General features: G+C 38.4%; 1 protein-coding gene and 1 pseudogene across 2 annotated transcripts in view; one reads left to right on the top strand and one right to left on the bottom strand.

The window, feature by feature from the left end:
- The window catches only part of TAOK1 (TAO kinase 1), an 85,899-nt gene that overhangs the window by 19,270 nt on the left and 45,383 nt on the right, over positions 1-21,246 (top strand). For both annotated transcript variants that reach the window (XM_006874184.1, XM_006874185.1), the window contains exons 2-7: positions 10,653-10,724; positions 11,201-11,302; positions 12,525-12,570; positions 13,128-13,224; positions 15,605-15,718; positions 19,214-19,305. In XM_006874184.1, coding sequence (XP_006874246.1) covers positions 10,653-10,724; positions 11,201-11,302; positions 12,525-12,570; positions 13,128-13,224; positions 15,605-15,718; positions 19,214-19,305 — 523 coding nt within the window. The remainder of the gene's footprint in view (positions 1-10,652; positions 10,725-11,200; positions 11,303-12,524; positions 12,571-13,127; positions 13,225-15,604; positions 15,719-19,213; positions 19,306-21,246) is intronic.
- On the bottom strand, positions 3,025-3,989 carry LOC102835659 (annotated as a pseudogene).

The following is a 21,246-nucleotide window of genomic DNA, read 5'->3' as shown; positions in this document are numbered from 1 at the left end:
TTGAGTCTTAGTCTTGGAAGGGGTTATGCGTTGAGAGGACCTGGCCACTTGCCTTGATGTTTTCCCATAAAGCTTTATAGTCTCAAAAACCCTATACAGGGTTGCTTTGAGTCAGATTTGACTTGGTCACACACAACCACCACCACCACTCTGCGCCTTAAGCCATGGTATTGTCAATTGTATATGCATGTGAAATTGAACAATAAATAAGTATGACAATGAGAGAATGGATGCATTTGAAGTATGGTGTTAGCAAAGAATATTGAAAATACTGTGGACTCCCAGAGAACAAGGAATACACGGGCTGACTTTGCCCATGTTCCATTAGTACCCATTGACCTTGACATAGAGACGTGGAAGGACTGTCCAGCCTGAATTTAGGAAGATGTGTAAACTCCTGAGCCCTTGGACACTGACCTAGCCCCTGGGGATTAGGGCTGAGAGTGAAGTGACCAACTGATCTGAAGTGAAGGGAGGTGTTTGTGAACATTCAAACTTACAGCTAGTACCTATTTGATCTACCTTGGATGGCTAGTTGACCAGAACTCAAACCGAGGAAGGTAAAGATGGTTAATACTGTGAACAAGTACAAACTGCTACAATTTGATGAAACAGACTTTCACCTATGATGGCAGTGACTCAGAATTTCAACCAGAATGGAAGAATTCTTCGTATGAGAGGAATACAGTAGACTCCTCACTGAATAGTTTCCCTCTTTTCCAGATGAATCTGGTGAAAAGGGATGAGGGATGATGGTGATAGGATTTTATGACTCAATTGTGAATAATTGTTAGCATGATTAACTGCGATTGTCAAAACTGAAATTGTAAAAGATGTATAACTTTTAAATCATGAGTAATTACTCTTTCATATGAGAAACAAGCTATTGCAGACCATCAAGAAGGAAGAGCATGAATGGAGCATGAGATCCCTACCTAGAAAAGTAGCAACAGCTGAGAAAATAGCAGAGGCAGTGGGGAGGAGAGATGGAGCAATTGCTGGCTCTAGTTCTGTGGACTGAGAAAGGCTATGTACTTATGGCCAAGAGGCAGGCTGGTTGACAGAACGTGCCCTTTGGATATTTACTGCCCTTTGGATATTTACGTTTTATATATATATGTAATTCTGACTCATGTAAGTGAGTAGAAAAAGTAAATTAAAAAGACAGAAAAGAAAGGAAAGAGCAAAATGGGTGTTAGAAGAGACTGTGAAACTTGTACTTGAGTGTAGAGAAGCTAAAGTGAAAGAAATAAATGAAAAGGTTTTTTGTTTTTGTTTTTTTTACCATTTTCAAATAATTTATTAGGAACTTGAAATTTAAAATAAAACCTGGGAAAAGAAGTTACAGATACGGAAAGATGAGACACTGGAGAGTGGTAGCTTGCTGCTTTGAAATACCATGTAACATCTTTAAAAAAAGGAATTCCAGAGTCCTGAGCCCTTGGGTGGGCCCAGGGGAGTGGGAGGGTCAGAGGAAGCAGAAAAAAGCAAAGACCAAGTCCCTTGGGACTCAGCTCCAACGTGTAGAAAATTAAAAATAAAAATGAATAAAATGCAGCTTCTCTTTTATTAGGAAATATTAAAAACAAAAGCAGAACAAAACAAAAAACCCACGAACAGCTGAGTCTCAGTAACAAAGATTATTGCTTTATGTTCTCAGGGCTAATAGGTTAAGCACTTCACAGACAATGAACTCTCCAAAGGGAAGCATGAAGGCTAGAGCTAAGGGAGAAGGGAGCTTAAGTCCTCCAGCCTCAGGCCTGAGGGAGTGGGAGCCAGAGAAAGGAAAGACCTTGGGTGGGTCTCAGCCCTGCCACTGGTCATGAACACACAGACCCTGAGCCTCACTTTGTCCTTTGAAGGGGGGGCTCTGGAGCCGGGAGGTGGGGGGGGGTGTGTGTGGACTGCCAAGGGGTTTTGGTGGGAAAGTTCAGTTAGAGAATGTGGGGGTTCCCTTACAAGCTTTGCTTTTCCCTGGGGTCCGCCCCTTCCCAAAATACCCCCATGCCCCCACTTTGGGGGGTGGGATGGGGCTCAGAGCAGAAGCCTTGAGGGCCTAACCAGGGCAGGAGACAGGAGGAGAGCTTTGGAGAGTTACTGCCTTGTCAGCAGTGGCTCCAGGCAAGCTCTTCTCTTCCTTTGCCCCCACACTCGGTTTTCAGGGTGAGACCCAAGGCCTACCCCTCCCCACCCCAGGGTCTGAGAGAGCTGGCCTGCTGCTGGCACAGCGGAGGCCTACAAGCTTACAGTAACAGTGTCTGAGGGGACAGAAACACTGGGGGGTAGGGGGCGGAGATGATGCCCTTGCTCCCAGGGGTCCAGAGAGGGATGGGGCATCATCACCTCACAGTATTTATATATGATACAGGACCGAGATGGGTCCAGGGGCTTCGCCTGGCCTATGCAGCCCTGTCCACTCCAGACCCCGAGGGCAGTGGTCAGGGGCCCACACCCACATAGACACTTTGTTCTCAGCTGTTGGTGGCCACCTGGCTCCTAACCCCCTGCAGCCTGGGGCTTCACATTCACAAACCTAGAAATAGTTTAAAAACGCTTTATCTTTTTTTTTTTTTTTTAAATAAAGAGGACAGAGGAAAGGAGGGAAAATCCGAATAAAAAACAAGGGTCAGGACTGCGGCCACTTTAGCAGGCACCCTCCACCCTCATTCTAGCTATGCACAAATACAAAAGCTTTCTTGGGGGTGGTCCTATGGGGGCACAGTGGGGAGAGAGGGGCGCAGGCCCAAGAGGGGAAAACCCAGAGGGTCAACCAGCTAATCCAAAATAAATAAAAGCGGGCAGGGAGGGGGGAGGCAAGGAGAGAAGACGGGGGAGGTTAGTAGAGGGGCCAGACAACTTGGGGGACAGCAGGGCAGGGGCTGGGCCCAGGGAAAGGGGGACAGGGAGTAGCAACCTCCTAGCCGCTGCGGGAGCAGGGGGTGTGGCTGAGGTGTTCCCCCTACTCGGCTGGCTCACTGTGGTCCTCAGCTGCAGGCTGGGGTACTTCTGCTGCCAGTCCCTGCTTCAGTGGTACCCATTGGTGAAAGCTGTGGCAATCAAGGGGCCCCCAAGACTGTGGCCAAAGCCTGTTCTGGGGGCAGGGCTGGCGGCGCTGATGTAACTGCTGACCCCCCGAGTTCTGATTGGCCGCCCCGTAGAGCTCAGCCATGGGGCCAGGGCTGGTGATCCCCAGGAATCCCCCGGTGCGGCTGGGAGTCGAACCTGTTTCTCAAACCACAGCTGCCGCCGCTGCTGCCACTACCATTGGTCCATAAGCAGTGAGAGGAATCGCTGTAAGCTCGGGGAGAACTGGGGCGCTCGGGAGAGGTAGGTGTAGCCAGGGGCAAGGCCTGTATAACTCCGGCTGGCATAGGCCGTGGCTTGGAAACCGGGTAACCCAGCATGCTGATGTCCAGCATAAAGGCTTCCATCCCATAGGGTTATTTTGGCTGAGCTTTTTTACATTCCACCATTTTGTTGATTTCATGGAAATGGATTTCACACACTTTCTCCACTATGTCCTCACTCTCAAACGTGACAAAACCGAACCCTTGGTGCCGATTGGTGGTTTTGTCAAACATCAACATAGCATCATCTACCTTCGCGAACTGTTCAAAATACTGCTTGACATCCTCCACCGTGGTGTTCACTGACAGCCCTCCCACAAAGATGATCTTCTCTTCGAGTCACCATTTTAGGCTGTGCTCTTCGAGGAAAGGCAACCTTGGGGGTCAATTGTTTTGGAGTCAAGCTAGTGCGGCGATTTCGCCAGCACTTTATCCACCCCCTCCTGGTCCATGAAAGTGATGAAGCCGAAACCCCTGGATCTCTTGGTCAGGCGGTCCCACATCACCAGACACTCCTTCACCTCCCGGAACTGGCCGAAGTATTCACGCAGCCCTTCCTGCGTAATCTGCCAACTGAGTCCCCAGATGAACATCTTGCAGGGGTCGTGCCGCGAGGCCGGGTTCGGGCGCATCAGTCTCCATCGGGAGCCAGGGGCGGGGGCGGTGGCGGCGGCGCGAGATGAGGAACGCGGCCTGAAAAAGTTTTAAGAGCTGAATAGAAAAATTTCAAAGTGCATCTCTAGAAGACTGAGTTAAGAATTATAATGAAATGGTCAAAGATCTAGAGTTAGAAAATCAACATTTCTCAAGCTGAAAGAGCTAGATAAAACATTCTAGTCTCAAAAAACAAATATTTCATGGGAAAAGTACTGTCACAACGCTCCTTAGAAGCCAGAATGGCAAGACTTCGTGTCTTGTACTTTGGACATATTGTCAGGAGGGACCAGTCCCTGGAGAAGGACATCATGTATGGTAAACGGAAGGGTTAGGGAAAAAAGAGGAAAACCCCTCCTCCAATGAAATGGTTGACAGCAACGCAACAGTAGGCTCAAATATAAATAACAATTGTGAGTATGGTCCAGAACCAAGCAGTGTTTGATTCTGTTGTATGGAATGTTGCTGTGAGTTGGAACTTCCTGGAGAGCAGTCAACAACAAAATGTCCATTTGACTATTTTCTTAGAGTTCTGAATCTATTGATGTACATAGATTTTTTTAAATGAATTTTTGTCTTTCCCTCAAGTTTTTTGAATTTTCCCATTGTAATTATTCCAAAGTCTCTACTAACCTCAAAATTGAATCCTGGTAACTTTTGTTAATATTTCAGAAGCAACTGGTGGGTTTGAACCTATTTGCTCGTTGTTAAGTGCCATTGAGTCGATTTTGACCCATAGTGACCCTGTATAGGGTTGCTGAGGAGCCAACTTTGTGGTTCAAAGCAACTTGCAGTCCAGCGCATTAGCCCACAGTGCCACACAAGGACTCCATTATTTACTTAGAACCCTTTTTCACCTAACTTTTTCATTACTCCTTTTCTCTCTGAGGGGTGAGAATGAATATAAGACATTACTCATAACTCATTTGACAAAGTCAAATATTACAACAAAATGTGCAAAGATCTGGACTCATTAACAACCTGCGATATGCAGATGATAACTTGCTTGCTGAACGTGAAGAGGACTTAAAACATTTACTGATGAAGATCAAAGAGCACAGCCTTCAGTATGAATTACATATCTAAAATGTAAAGAAAACAAAAATCCTCACTACTGGACCAATAAGCAACATTCTTATCAATAGAGAAAAGATTGAAGTTGTCAAGGACTTCTTCTTGGATCAAACAGAAACACTCATGGAAGTAGCATGAGACTTTTTTAAAGTGTTGAAGAGCAAAGATGTCAGCTTGAGGACTAAGGTGCACCTGAACCAAGCCATGGTAATTTCAATAACCTCATATGCATGCAAAAGCTGGACAGTGAATAAGGAAGACTGTAGAAAAAGTGATGCATTTGAGTTATGGTGTTGGAGGAGAATATTGAAGGTACCACGGGCTGCCAAAAGAACAAATAGGTCCTTGGAGACCAGAATGGCCAAATTTCGTCTCTGCTGCTTCGGACATATTGTCAGGAGAGACCAGTTGCTGGAAAGGATGTTGTGTTTGGTAAAGTGGAGGGTCAGAGAAAAAGAGGAAGACCCACAGTGAGATGGATTGGCAAAGTGGCAGTATTAATGGGCTGAAGCTTGGCAACAATTGTGAGGTTGGCCAAGGACCAGACAGTGTTTCATTCTGTTGTGCATAGGGCCACTATGAGTCGGTACCAACTCGATGGCACCTAACAACAACAATTTGGTTCTTAAAAAGCTTTTGACTTCTACTTTGCTTTTTTTCTCTTTTAGGAGAATATTTTTTCCTCTTTTCATTTCATTTGTTAATATTACACACCTTTGAGTAAAATGTAAAAATGTTGCAGGTCCCATTTACCTCTTTACATCCTTTATGCTGTTCTTGTCATATGTATTATTACATGTACATACAAAGGGGTTTCAAAAAGTTTGTGGAAGAATAGAATGAAAAGCTTTTGGAATTTTTCATGAACCTTTTGAAGCCTCCTTATATATTATAGTCCCACAATATAGTGGTGTCGTTTTTGCTTTAGACAGTCACAGTTATTTTTAAGAAATTAAGAGTTAACCTGAAAGAGCTTCACAATGGTCGAAGTTGTAACAATTTGAGCAAGAAAATAGTTCCTATTATTAAGTGTAGAATGACTGAGGGAAATAGCTGTTTTAGCCATTTGTAGACAAGGGTTGAAAGAGAAGCTGTATGTATGCATAATCTCAAGTATCTCCCCCAAGGCATTTATTAATTAAAGCAGGAAAGTCAGTGGAGAAACCTGGCAGGGTCCACCTTAATTAAGGTTAACAAGATCATTGATATCTCCAATAATAAGACCTAACACCATGTACCCCTGAAATGACACCCTGAGAAGGGCACATCACTTTTGTGATATTGTTGGGAAAAAACAAAAAGCATAACTTACATGAAGAAACTTCAGACAGACTCAAATTTAGTAACATTATACAACATAACTATCTAGTACTCTTCATCTGAACATAACAGAATAAACAACCAGTAAATAGTATCATAAAAAGTGAAGTATTTGAGGTCCATGATTTCATTTCTGTTTGGCTAGACAATCAACACTTGGAACCAGCAGTCAAGAAATCAAAAGATGTATTTCATTGGGTAAATCTGATGTAAAAGATCTATGTACAAGTATTTCACTTAATTTTTGAACATTTAAGGATTTTGTAAATATTCTGTTATTCTCTATTTAAATCTCTTTTAAAAACACAGGTGTTAATTTGACTACTGATGTGTACGTGACCCAAGCCATGGCCTTTTTTTCTTAAGTTTTTATTTTGAATTGGGTGAAGGTTTACAGAGCATACTAGTTTTCTGTTCAACAACTAACACGCATGTTTCATGTCGTTGATGGCAATCCCCACACTGTAATAACACTTCTTCCCTGTGTTTCCTGCCTCCGTTTCGCCTTATTTTCTAACCTTACTACACTTTGTCCTAGGTAAAACTGCCCTTTTGATTTTAAATGGTTGATGATTCTAAGATGTGCTTACTACTTCCCTACTGTATTGTTTCCCCCTGATAAACCTGCTTATTGTTTGAAAATTGAGCTATGGGGGTAAGTTCACTTCTTAGACCTGAAGGGTGACTAAGGGTTACTACAGTCTCAGGGGTTTCTCCAGTGTCTGTCTGACCAGTAAACGTGGTCTTTTTTATGATTTTCTGTTTTGTTCTACATTTTTCTCCCACTCTATGTAGTGTGTGTCCTTTTATCTAGTTATTCTGGTCTCAGAGTCATGGAGACTGATATTTGTATGGTCCATTTTGTCCATGCACTAATTGCTCCTTTGCAACTTTTTTTTTTTTAATGTTTTATTGTGAATTATGTGATAGTTTACATGGGAGAGAGAGCATTAGTTTTACATTCATCCTATCGTATATCATTTCATTGCCATGGTTACAATCCCCTCCATGCATCATCAACCAACCAAAGGGTATACACTACAAGCCTGCACCACCCTGGTTGTCAGCACACAGCCCCTCTCCCTCTCTGGATCTAAAGTCCCCAGCTGCTCCATCTCTCCACGTCTTTTTCTCTGCCTCCACCTCAGGCATTACTGCTTCTCTGGGTAGAGTCCCACTCTCCGTTCTTCTCCATTGATGGTCCCAGGAACCTCGGCTCCTAGACTGAAAAGTTAATTACGCCCCTCCTTGCTATAAAAACGTCTACCTTTACATTTCCAACCCTCACAATCAGTCCTGATAACAATTATTCACTGTTGTATCCTAAGAGACCTATCTGCATTTCCTTTCATCAGCCCGCCTAGACAGATTGGATACTACTCAGTGGAGATTCTACCTTCCCCCACACCCTCTGGATCTAGGTTCCCTCTTGAAAGCTTGTAAGCCAGTCACTTCTTGCCTTTGTAGCCACCCTCCCCCATTTTGGGTAGCCAATGTCCAAGTTGCCCATCCCTGTCTACTCTGTGTATGGAGGGGGTTGGAATGATCCTCGCTGTAAAGATTTGTTCCCTCTTTTGAGCTACTGCATCCATAGGTGTAGGTCAAGTTCATCAAATTGTATCAGATTACTCTTTTTTTTTTCCCCTCTTCTGTCTTCTTCTGGTTGAGCTCTGATCATCCAGTCATTGAAACCAGGTCAAGTGGGTATTATTTACACGTATGGGTATTCTTATGCATGTGCCCTCTCTTCTTACCAGCTGGACACTTCACTCTCCACTTTAGTCCGCTGTGGCTGTCACTGACTCTGGGCCGAAGAGTCCCCAGGTCTTGCTACACTGCTGGCTAACCAGGTCTCCACCCGGGTTCACAGGAGTCTATTGAATGTTGTAGGGCTTAGCTCACAGCTTCATTGCTGTTTTTCCCTCACTTCCTCTTATTGGTGGCGAGCATGGTCACCAATCAGAGCATGTATTCCCATTGAATTTTAGTCTTGGAAGGGGGTTTGCATTGAGGGGACCCGACCACTTGCCTTGATGTCTTCTGGGCAAGCAACTTGCTTGTTCTTGTAGTAACAGTTGGTCTGCCTCTATTGTTATATTTTTCCTGTTGGTCTTTCTTTCAAGAAGTATCTTCTGTTCTTTAGCCACTCCAGGCTGGTCTCCTCGTCCTTTCAAGTGGAAATTTCCCATCTCTGAAGATCTGGATGTGGTTCAGGCTTCCACCCATAGTCTTATGTAAATGCAGAGGCTCCGCAGGATGCCTCCTTCCCTGGGTACGTTGTAGGCCCGTTTTAGGTATTCCAGTCAGTTATAAGCAGAAGACAGACTTACAAGCTTTCTATGGTGATGTTTCTGGCTATTCCTTTCTCTCCCACTCCAGTGTCTGTTTTATAATATAATGCAAAGAAAGCCAAAATTCAAAAGACAGCCAAGCATCTTAACATTATATCCCCCCTTTCCCCATTCCAGCCATGTCTCAATCTCTGTTTACCAGAACCCTGTTGTTCCAAGGTTGTGCATACATCATTATTTACCTCTGTCCCACTTGGCCCATTCAAACCTGCCTAATTGTTCTCCCATCTGCTTTGTTCTTCCATACCCCTCTCCCTTCTTGTTTATTGCCCCCCTCCCCAGCACCCAAACTATCCTGTGTCTTTTCCCTGCCCTATGCTCCACCTTCTCCTCCCTCCCCTTACCCCACCCCCACATCCCAGCAACCAGCAAAGAATCCACCCCCCCTTTAGTATGGGTTCTTTTTCTTACTTAGTCTTTTACAGTAGTGGTCCTATGCAGTATTTATCCTTTTGTGACTGACTAATTTCACTCAAACATAATGTCCTCAAGGTTCATCCATGTTAGGTGATGGCTTGCAGCTTCCTTGTTATTTTTTTAAGGTAGCATAATATTCCATTGTGTGTATCTACCACAGTTTGTTTATCTATTCTTCAGTTGATGGGCACTTTGGCTGTCTACATCTTTTTGTTATTGTAAATAGTGCTGCTATGAACATTGGTGTGCATATATCTTCTCATGTTCTGGCTCATTTTTCTTGTGGGGAGAACATTAGTTTTACATTCATCCTATCATGTATTGTTTCGTTGCCATGGTTACAATCCATTCCATTCATCATCAACCAACCAAAGGGTATACCCTACAAACCTGTCCCCTGGTCGTCAGCACACAGCCCCTCTCCCATATAACTTTGGTTTCCTTTACTCCTCTTTCCTCCAGATGGAAGAGACCAGTAGTTGTACCTTAGATAGTTGCTACAGGTTTTTAAGATCCCATTCATTATTTACCAAAGTAGAATGTAGAACATTGTCTCTCTGGATTGTGTTCTACCAATTGACTTTGGTGTTCCCTGAGACTACCATTGCTACATGTATGTGAAAACTTGGCAATGAAAAAGGAAGAAGAAAATGGAAGGAATTATAAAACAGAACTGTAGAAAACAGTTTGGAAATTCCTCGAAAAGTTTGACATAGAATTACTATGCAGTCTAGCAGGTCCAGTCATGGTGATATACCCAAAGAAGGAAAAGCCAAAGTACAAACAAACATATGTACACTAATGTTCATTTGAGCACTATTCACAATAGCCCAACAGCACTATTTATAATAGACCCAAAATGGAAACAGCTTAAATGTCCATCAATAAACAAATGGTTAAACAAAATATGGTACATACATAAATGGAATACGCAGCCGTAATGAAAACTCCTGATACATGGTACAAAATGAATCTTGCAGACATCCTGTTGAATAATGTAAGTCAGTCACAAAAGTGCAAATATTGCTTGATTCCACATGTATAAGATAACTAATAGGCAAATGTATAAAGACATAAAATTATTAGTGGCTAAGGTTACTAGGGCTGGTGAGAGGGAGGGGAGCAAGGGGGAAAGCTTAAGAAATTGAGTTTCTGTTAAGGGTGATGGAAAAATGGTGACGGTTGCACATCATGATGAATACATTTAATGTCCCTGTAGTGTACATGTGAAGAGTATTGAAATGGAAAATATGTTGTTACATAAATATTTACCACAATATTTAAAAAATATAAACTTTTATTTTTATTTTCAAAGTACCAGTCAATTTTTGGATAATTTTATAAATTTTATATTATTAATGGTTTATAAAAACAGTTTTAAATGGTTTTTCACGTGCTATTTTACAAATGGACTTAGTCTTAATGAAATATATTGCCCAGATTTAATGTATTAATTTTCATAATGATCCTTTCTTTGTTAATTTTGTAGGCACGAGATGTGCGCACCAATGAAGTGGTGGCCATCAAGAAAATGTCCTACAGTGGAAAACAATCTACTGAGGTAAGTTAAGTTTATATGTTTTGGGGAGCATGTTAGAGAAAGATATACTATTGCTAATCAGGGAGAAGGGGAGCACCCATCCCTTTTTTAAGAATATAACATGCATAAAGTAAAGAACACAAATATTAAGTGTATATATTTTTTAAAAAATCTTTCACATAGTGAATGTTCCCATTTAACTAGAATTTAGAGCCAGAAGCAGACCATTACTGACATCCCAGAAGGCTTATTCCTATCTTAGTTTTTCATTCTCTGTCATTAGAAGGATTGCCCTACATTGAATAAAATAATTGAGTTATAAACTGTATGCGTGTAATTTCTTTTAACCTTTATATTTTAACATTTATTGTAAAAATTACAAATAAATCAGTTGTATTTGATTTGTCATCTCTTCATAATTTAGTAATTGTGTTTTTCTTATTTAACCTATTTAAAAGTTATCATTCCTAAATTTTCTCATTTTTTTCTCTTCACAGAAATGGCAGGACATTATTAAGGAAGTCAAGTTTCTACAAAGAATAAAACATCCTAACAGTATAGAATACAAAGGTTGCTATTTACGTGAGCACACAGCATGGGTAAGTATCTGCTCTTGCTTTGCTTTAACTTTAGTTGGTTTTGTTTTAGAATTCATTAAGAATGTCTCAGACTGGTGTGTAAAGGCATGCAAAAACACCTGAAATGTTAGTTAATGCTGAGAGAGGAAAAGCAGTACCTTCGAATTCTACAGTTTTATAGGCATGATAATTACTCATTTAAAAGAAATGCTAAATTTCTTTTAAACAGAAATGGCCCCTTTTTATTGAATAACTAATGAAAACCACAACTAATTCTCATTTTAGTAGGCTGAACTTAGATTTATATTTTTAATGTTTGGTACATTTTCATCCACTTTAAATTTTAGAGGGACTCCTAGACTTGAGGCTATGGTTAAATAAGCAACAGTAATGTTGGACAGCTTGCCTCAGTTTCTCAGATTTCCCATCTGCAAAACAGGTGTAATGATAGAACCTACCTTATAAAGTTGTGGAGGTCGTTGGTGGGATTCTTGTCTTCAATGCAGGAGACCCAGCTTCCGGCCAGTGCACCTTTTGCATAGCCATTACTTGTTTGTCAGTAGTCACTTGCATGTTTTCAGCTGAGCTTCTATACTTAAGATGGACTAGGAAAGAAAGATCTGCTACTTGCTTCTGAAAATCAGTTCTTCTAAACTTTATGGATCACAGTGGTCAGATCTGTAGTCAGTTATGAAGATGATGTGTATGTAACCTGGCAGCATTTCCTGCCATTGTGCATGATGTCACCATGAGTTAGGGGTCAGTGGATGGCAACTAAAAACAGCATAGTGTTGTTGAAAGCATTAAATTAGTTATTATGTATAAAATAACCTGGCATATGTGAGATATTTTGTATTTACTTTAAAAGAGTGATTTATGCTAAAAGATATTTAAGCTATAAACCTACATTTAGTTCCAGAGTATATTTTAAGCTTTCTAACTGGTATTGGTATGGTTACTATAAGATAACAGAGTATTCTTTTCTAATCTTAATAGTTATGTATGAAATACTCATTTTGTAAAAGTGACTGTTAGCATTATTAAAAGATCAACTTATTGACTTAACTTTATGCATTTATTTAACAAACTGATGAATTAAGTATGTGTCTTTTCAAGGTAAACGATAACTAGTACTAATTTACTTCAAATTATCTTCTGGATTTCCTGGGTGAATTTATTTGATCTAAAAAGAAATCTTTGTAATAATATGTTTTAATATTTTTATAAAATTTTTCCCATGTAGCTTGTAATGGAATATTGTTTAGGATCTGCTTCAGATTTACTAGAAGGTAAGTTTCCTTGAATTATTAAAAAATAACTATAGGAAAATAATGCAATGAAAGCTCCCTTAAGCTATGTTAATACTAAATAAATAATGTAAAAACTTTTTAAAAATAGAGAAGCTTTACCTTTTCCAGATTCTCTGGGTGTGGTATGTGATACCCTCATTAAATATTATATAACGGCATAACAAAGCTGGATTGCTTCATTGTGACTTTACAGGCGTTTTCCCGATTTGTTTGTTACTTCAGCAGCTTGATCGATCAGCTCTTTACATTCAGATCAAAGGGAGAACATCTCTTCTGTCACTTTTGTTATTATAACTGCCAAGCAATTCTTTAAGATTGTTAGTAGGAAAATTTACTGTGCCATACAGTAGTAACTGGACACAACTGTATACAAGGTATAAAGTTCTATAAACTTGTTTTACTATCAAGGAAAGTAAATTCCTTCTTGTTAAACGTTAGTATCCTGTAATTTCCCATGTATTAGATATGTATATTTGTTATTCAGAATAAAAATATTTTATACACTAACTAGTTTCAAATGAATTCTTTATTTTAAGTTCACAAAAAACCATTACAAGAAGTGGAAATAGCAGCAATTACACATGGTGCTCTCCAGGGATTAGCCTACTTACATTCTCATACAATGATCCATAGGTAAGTGCTTTGTAAATGATCATATATTAACAAGCAGATGGTTTATTATATTTATCAACCTTAAAATGTATTAACTGAAAATTTTGGTGATTATAGTCAAAAAGAAGCATTACAGAATCTTATAAATGTATATTTTTAGCATGTCCATTTTCTAAAAGGATTACATTCAATTTCTCTTTTCAATAGTTTTAATTTTACCTACTCATATTGCTAGGCCTTCTTAAGTTATGTGTACTTTATGGACTTGTGGTAGACATTTGATTGTAGAATCACTTAATTTATAAACTGTATAGTAGGGTGGTGGTGGTAGTATGCCATGGAATCGGTTCCGACTGATAGCGACCCTGTATAGGGTTTCTGAGGCTGTAAATCTTTACAGAAGCAGAAAGTCTCATCTTCTGCAGACTGGCTGGTGGTTTCGAACTGTTGACCTTCAGGTTAGCAGCCCGACTCCTAACTGCTATGCCACCAGAGCTCCTTGATCTATGGTACAGTAGAGATCCTATAGTCTTTTTTTATTTTACAGATGAAAACCTAAAGCCCCAATTTGAAACTAATTTCCTAAAGGTTAAAAAAAAAAAAAACACCAGATAAATTGGAACTAGAACTGAATCTAGATTTTTTGTTCTGCTGGTAACTGCTACTGCCAGATTTGCTCCATTGATTTCATGACATGGATAATTAAAAGCTACTTAAGAGTCTTTATGCTTTAATCCTTGATAATGGACAGTATACTTTGATATTAAATCATTTTATTTTTGGTATTTGTATTAGTTTTGGCTGCTTTATGAAAAACTAACAATTTTTTATTAAATATATGAATCGTATAATACATATTAAGTATATGTTATTGTTGTTAGGTGCCATCAAATCAGTTCTGATTTATAGTGACCCTATATAGGTTCTGAAGCTTTAAGTCTTTGAGGGAGCAAAAAGCCTCATATTTCTCCCTCAGAGTGGCCGATGGGTTTGACCGCAGACCTTGTGGACATTGCTTATCATATGGAGCCACTGTTGTTGTTATTAAGTACTGTGGAGTCGGTTTCAACTCATAGGGACCCTGTACAGGGTTTCGGAGGCTGTAAATCTTTACGGGTACCAAAAGCCTCATCTTTCTCCCACAGAACGGCTGGTAGTTTTGAACTGCCGACCTTGAGGTTAGCAGCCCGAGTCATAACCACTACGCTACCAGAGCCACTGCACTCCATTAAATACATGAGGGGTTGTCAAAAAATTTTCATGGAAAAATTCCATTATTTTTTTATTCCATTTGTCCACAAAGCTTTTGAAGCGACCTCATATATAATAGGATCATTGTGAGTTAATGGGTTGTCACATTTTTTTAATGTGAGGAAAATCAGGTCCAATAGAAATCTACATGATTTCTCTTTATTTCGTATAAGTAAATGAATGGACAGCTGGAATCAGGACGTCAGGTATTCTTAACTTCAAAGTACCTCTATTTTTTTTTTTTTTTTAACGGAATTGAAGGAAAATATTCATTTAGTATTAACGTGCATTATAATACAATAGTAAGAATTGAAAAGTTCTCTTGGATTCTTTTTCAAACTTTGAAAGGTTAAGTATGTTACAGTGCCTACTTGGTATATAATTCCATTATAAAAGTATCATGATGTTCTTAATTTAGATAGACCATATGTTTGCTGTTTTAAACAAAGTTTGAAAGTATGGAATCATTGATGTTACATTACCCATAGACTTCAGTTTTTTCATTTTGTAATTATAAGAACTGAGTAAAAGTTTGCAAAGAATAAGAATAATGTTTTCTGGGTTTTAGCCACATTTCAGGAGATGAAGTATGTATTTTTTTAATGACCTTTTTTTACACTAAGCAGTATTCAGGAGTTTACCGATTATGAAAGGATTGTCAACTACCAGTTAAATTTTATTTTTAAATCTATTGTTTGTACTAAGGAATAGACTGCATATATAGACTATACATTAGCTCATTAGCTGATTTTCTATCATTTGTTATTTATGACTGTTTATCTTCTCTTTTGGAGTCCTGGTGTGGCTCTGAGTTAATGTGCTGGACTGCAAGGTCAGTTTGAACTACAAGATCGCTCCTTGGAAACTTCATATAGGGTCGCTATGAGTAGGTACTAACTTGGTGGTGCTTAACAGCAACAACAAATCTTCTCTTTTAGAAAATTGTTACTATGTATTTATTTTGAGTTTATACTTTCAATTTGTATCTTAATACTTAACTATCCCAGTTATAAGAAAGAATATCCTAGGATTTAGTTATATTTTGATTTCTCCATCTTTATCTTAGGGATTTTTGTTTGATTTTTATTATTTTCAATATAGTCTATGAAGAGAAAAGATCAATAACTTTTTCGATATTCTTTAAACCCAGAGATATCAAAGCAGGAAATATCCTTCTGACAGAACCAGGCCAGGTGAAACTTGCTGACTTTGGATCTGCTTCCATGGCATCTCCTGCCAATTCTTTTGTGGGAACACCATATTGGTAAGAATCATCCTATCTGATATTGATGTCATAATTGAAATATGCAATGTGTGGTTGTGCATTTTTGCCAGATGCCATATCTCTTTCCTTTAAATTTAATGCTATTTTGGACATTTTAACTTAAAGGACTATGTAGTTTTTAATAAAGATTTGAGTGCTGCCTTTGAAACTCCTTTTAAAATATTTTGTGCTCCCCCCATTTCATTCATTTTATTATTATCTGCATTATAAATTAGATGTGGAAGTGAAAAAGTAGAGGAAAAAATTCATGGGAGGGGGAGTAGAATACAAATGCTAAATGGAATTTTAAATTCATAAGTTTTCTGTAGATTTTTCCTTGCTATGTTTCAGTGATCTTCATACTAAGTATCTGAAGAATAGTAGCCACTTCAAAGCCATTTTCTTATTTTTTGGTGTTTTTTAACATATGGAGAATTTAAAATATACACAAAAGTAGACAAAAATATAATAAAGCCTCATGTTCTAGTCACATTATCACAGTCCAGTCCTGTCCTGTGAACTTACTCTCCCATCCATCTGCATTTATTTTTAATTAAATTTTAGATAGTATGTGATCTTATCCATAAATAATTATGGTTACTACATCTCCTTTCCTGTCTGCCCTCAAAATCTTCCCTCTCTGCTTTCTGAGAGAAGAGCTTCATACCCAGCCTGAACATTACAATGGTGGATCTTCTCTGGGATATAAAATTCTCTGAAGTGTACCAAAGGGACAATTTGAGAATGTATAGCATTTATGGCAGTCAGGGTATAAACTCATGGTAGGACCCTCTCTCTGTCCAGTCATCTCACTTCCCTTTCTTTTACTTTCCTTTTCCTCTTTTCACCCCATTCTGTCCCTTCACCCCCTTTTTATAGCTTAAAATTTAGAACTCATGATTTTCATGGAACCCATATTAGCAATGAAAAGTGCACTCAGACTTCTCTGACAGCAAGTGATTTTGATTTGGCTGAATAACATTACCATGAAGACATCTTGTCCTATAGGTTATATTTTTTTATAATTAAAAAATAGAAATTAGCTAATTTTGCAGCTCTAAAGTTATGATGAAATATATTTAAAATACTCATACAATGTGTAACATAGATATATATACTGTACTGTATGAGTCCTGGTGTGGCGCTGTGGGCTAATACATCAGACTGAAAAGTCATTTGAGAACTGGAAGGTCAGTGGTTCAAGCTCACCAGCTGCTCCTTGGAAACCCTATACAAGGTTGACATAGGTTGGAATCAACTCAACGGTACTTAACAACAACTATACTATACATTACAGAGCCCTGTTGTGACGCTGTAGGATAAGCACTGGACCACAAGGTTGGTGGTTTAAACTCATCAGCTGCTCCTAGGAAACCCTATACAGGGTCACTATGAGTTAGAACTGACTCAATGACACTTAGCAACAACAACACAGAGAAGAAAACAACAGCTATACATTGTATTCTTTGCATCTACTGAATCTCTGGTAGCGTAGTGGTTACGAATCAGGCTGCGAGCCGCAAGGTCAGCAGTTCGAAACTACCAGCGGTTCCGCGGGAGAAAGATGAGGTGGTCTGCTCCTGTGAAGATTTACAGCCTCGGAAACCCTGTGTAGGGTCGCTATGAGTCGGAACATCACAACAACAACAACAACTGAATTTATAAAAAATTTAGAAGTTGCCTTAAAAAATGTGCAAGAGGATAAATATTTTCAAATTACATAGGTATATAAATTTTAAAATTTGAGGGTCAGTGCTTTAGATGACAAAAATTTCTTATGTAGAACCCTGTGATTTAGTGCTATTGAGTCGATTCTGACTCATAGCCATCCTGTACAGAGTTTCCAAGGAGTGGCTGGTGGGTTTGAACTGTGGATCTTGAGGTTAGCTGTCCAATACTTAGCTTACAGTGCCATGCCAGGACTCCATGTAGTTAAGTACCATGGAGTCAGTTCCAACTCACAGTGACCCTGCATGGGGTTTACAAGGATGTAAATCTTTATGGGAGCAGAAAGCCGCATCTTTCTCCCACTGAACAGCTGGTAGTTTTGAATTGCTGATCTTGCGGTTAGCAGCCCAATTTGTAACCACTACGCTACCAAAGCTCCTCATGTAGAATCATGGTCTATGTATAAAAAAGGTTCTGTGAGTAAATTATACTTTACCACTTTAGAAATCGGTAATGAATATTAGATATTCACAAGTCCATGGAAAGTCCTGTAATAAAAAAACAACAATCTTTTAACTTAAAAAAGTAAAAAATTTTAAGTTAGTAATTTCCTAAATTTACTTAAGTGTCTTAAAAAATTAGAAGCACCCTATTATTGACAATTGAAAGCTTACTTCATTTACATATTTCATAACATGCATAGTATGTTTTGGAACACAAGTACTGGGTACGTATCTATCAGATTTCACAAACACATATACACGTTTGTCTGGTAATATGGACTCCTGGTGTGACACTGTAGGATCAGCATTGGATTGCGAACACCACCACCAGTTGCTCCTTAGAAACCCTATACAGGGTTCCTATGACTCAGAACCAACTCAATGGCACTTAATAATAGCAGTAACAAAATCTTACTAGTCAGCAGTTACTGTGTCTATGCTTAATACTAAATACAAATGAAATAATTAAGTCAAAGTGTCAAGAGCTTTAGACTCTACTTGAAATATGAATCAATGTTTCATTTTATAGCTAAAAAATTTACAAGGTGAAAATTTTTTGATTGAGTTGTGAGTTTTTATCATCAAATGTTATTTTTATTTCAAGGAAAGACTGACAGATGAACTGTGGTTATCCAGTTTCTCAAATAAATGAAGTCAGCATGTCATGTCAAACTGACACTATTTGTTGTCTTGATAATATTCAATATTTGAAGCAAAAATTAGATTGTGTATTGAGATCCTAGACTAAAATGTGTGAGAAATGTTAGTTTATAAGGGATATGCAGTATTACAATCTGCAGACTAGTGCAGAATATAGCACTGTTCTGGGGATGTCTTTCATTTTGAGTTCTACTGTGTGTTCATGGCAAACAGTGAGAATAAGAATAGTCTCAAATTATATGTTGTTGTTAAAGTGCCATCGAGTTAACTCCAACCCATAGCAACTCTGTATAGGGTTTCCAAGGAGCAGCTGGTGAGCTTGATCCACCAACCTTGAGGTTCTAACTGACTTTGCAGTCCAGCTCATTAACCCAAAGTGCCACACCAGAATTCCCTCAAATTATGTATGTATTACATTTATTTCCCACTGTTTGTTTTTTTGTGGTTGTTGTTGTGAAGTGCCATTGAGTCAATTCTGACTCATAACAGTCCTGTGTACCGTTTCCAAGGAGCAGCTGGTGAGTTTAAACTGCAAGGTTGGTGGTTCCAACTCACCAGCCACTTCTTAAATTGACTGGGATTCAGACAAATGTTTCCCATATAAATGGTCACTGTATTCTCAAAGAATTGTATACATTTTTTAAACTTTTATTTTATATTTTAGGATGGCCCCAGAAGTAATTTTAGCCATGGATGAAGGACAGTATGATGGCAAAGTAGATGTATGGTCTCTTGGAATTACATGTATTGAACTAGGTAAGGAATGCGCTTCATTACTATAGCGTAAGTTTTGCTCAATGTCATACCTCAATTTCTGAACCATATTGCTTCTTATCTCATATAAGGGAATTTGTGGGAAAATTCTATTGTATTTAATTCTATTCTTTACACAAACTATTTGAAGCCTCTTCATATGCCAATTGCAAACACATAATCTAATGGATTAATAAAATTTTTACTTTGGTTTTCTAATAACTTTTATACATATTAAATTAAATGCATCATATTTGGTCTTTCAAATGAGGGTTAAAATAATTTTCCTCTGTGGTTTTAATAAGTTTGAGGTAATCTCTTTCGAGCATTTATGAGTAATTGTTAAATACCTAGTATGTGTCTCTATAAATACAGATTTGTCATCTATAAAAGCTCTCTAAAGCACTCATGAATTACTTCCCTCTTCCTGCAGTACTTAATATGAGTAAGGTATGATAATTAAATTTCTGGTTGTATACCAAATTGTAGTTACTCTACCCAAGCGTTGCAGACCGTCCAAACCATAGACTCTGAGGATCAGACTTTAGCCACCTAGCAGACATAGCAAACTGTCCCTCGTCTGATTATTCAGTTATGCTTGTTAGTAATCACATACATGAGCCCTGGATATCCACAGATAAATGTAAAAACCTTCCCTAAAAGCCGAGACTGTAAATTCCAAAAAGGCAAAGTTCCCCCCCGCCCCAAAAAAAGCTAAAGAGGATATAGAGAAACTCTGTTAACTGAGGATTATAATCAACGTAATGAAACAAGTCATATGAATGGTTGAATGTGAAACTGATGATGTGCCCTGTAATCTTTCACTCAATCCACAATAAAAACCTTAAAAAAAAAAAAATGTAGTTACTCTATGTTATGCATGTATTTTGTTCTGTTACCCTTAAGTAGAACTATGCAAAAAGCAGCAGACTATCATAATTTACTAACATTTTCACTGTAAGTGAGCTAAGTGGGTAATTAAACTGATATTTGAAGATAATGGCCAAAATCTTCTTGCACTTGATTCTCAGACTTTCCTTCACCAGTCTTTATTTTCCTTATAAGAATATTTCATTCATCCAATTTATTTCAAGTGAAAATATTGATAGTATTTCATTGAAGCACTCTAGAAGGAGTGGCCAAGGATTGAAAATAATACATTAAAAGTAAAATCAGTGTGTAATTTTGGTAAATTATGTTTAACCTGGATTTTAGTCAATAGTTTTCTGAAACAAATAGGAAAATTAAGGCACAGTAAAGATATTCACTTTCTTAATGGTACACAGTAGTTGAATATTATCATTTAGTAACCATATTATTTTTATTTTTCAGTGTAATATTTTTCCAAAATAATATATTCTTTAAATATTTTTGTTTTAGTTGGAATTCCTACACTATACCTTTCAAGCTCGCTCTCATTTATCATTTTTATTATATAGTTTGACAGCACGAACATTCAGAAATGAATAGGTTACTGTAATGTCATTTTCATAATGTCTTGCTCTCAATTTGAGGTTTGTGAAATATTTCTTTAACTCCATTCAGAAGTTTTCTTTAAATGTCTTAACTTTCATTTACCCTTGGTTATTTTTCCTACATGTACATCTAATTAATTTTTTGTTTTACATTTTTATTGTGAGCTAAGTGATAGTTTAACATGGGAGAACATTGGCTTTACACCATCGCTTCATTGCAATGATTACAGTCTCCTCCATGCATCATATTCAACAGTATTTGCTTCCATTCCCTCTGTTGGTTTGTTTTTGCTGTGGGGGAGGGGGGATGTACACAAAAACACTCAGAAATATATAATAATTAAAAAACCAAAGGTCACATTCTGTAAGCCTGCCTCCTGGCTGCCAGCACCCAATCCCTCTCTTTCCATGAGTCTAGAGTCCTCAGCTGCTCCCTCTCTCCATCTCCTCATCTCTGCCTCCATCTCTG

This window comes from Chrysochloris asiatica, unplaced genomic scaffold, assembly GCF_000296735.1.
Source record: "Chrysochloris asiatica unplaced genomic scaffold, ChrAsi1.0 scaffold00266, whole genome shotgun sequence".
NCBI lineage: Eukaryota > Metazoa > Chordata > Mammalia > Afrosoricida > Chrysochloridae > Chrysochloris > Chrysochloris asiatica.
Note: the sequence above shows the minus strand (reverse complement) of the source record. Positions and strands in the feature narration are given on the sequence as shown.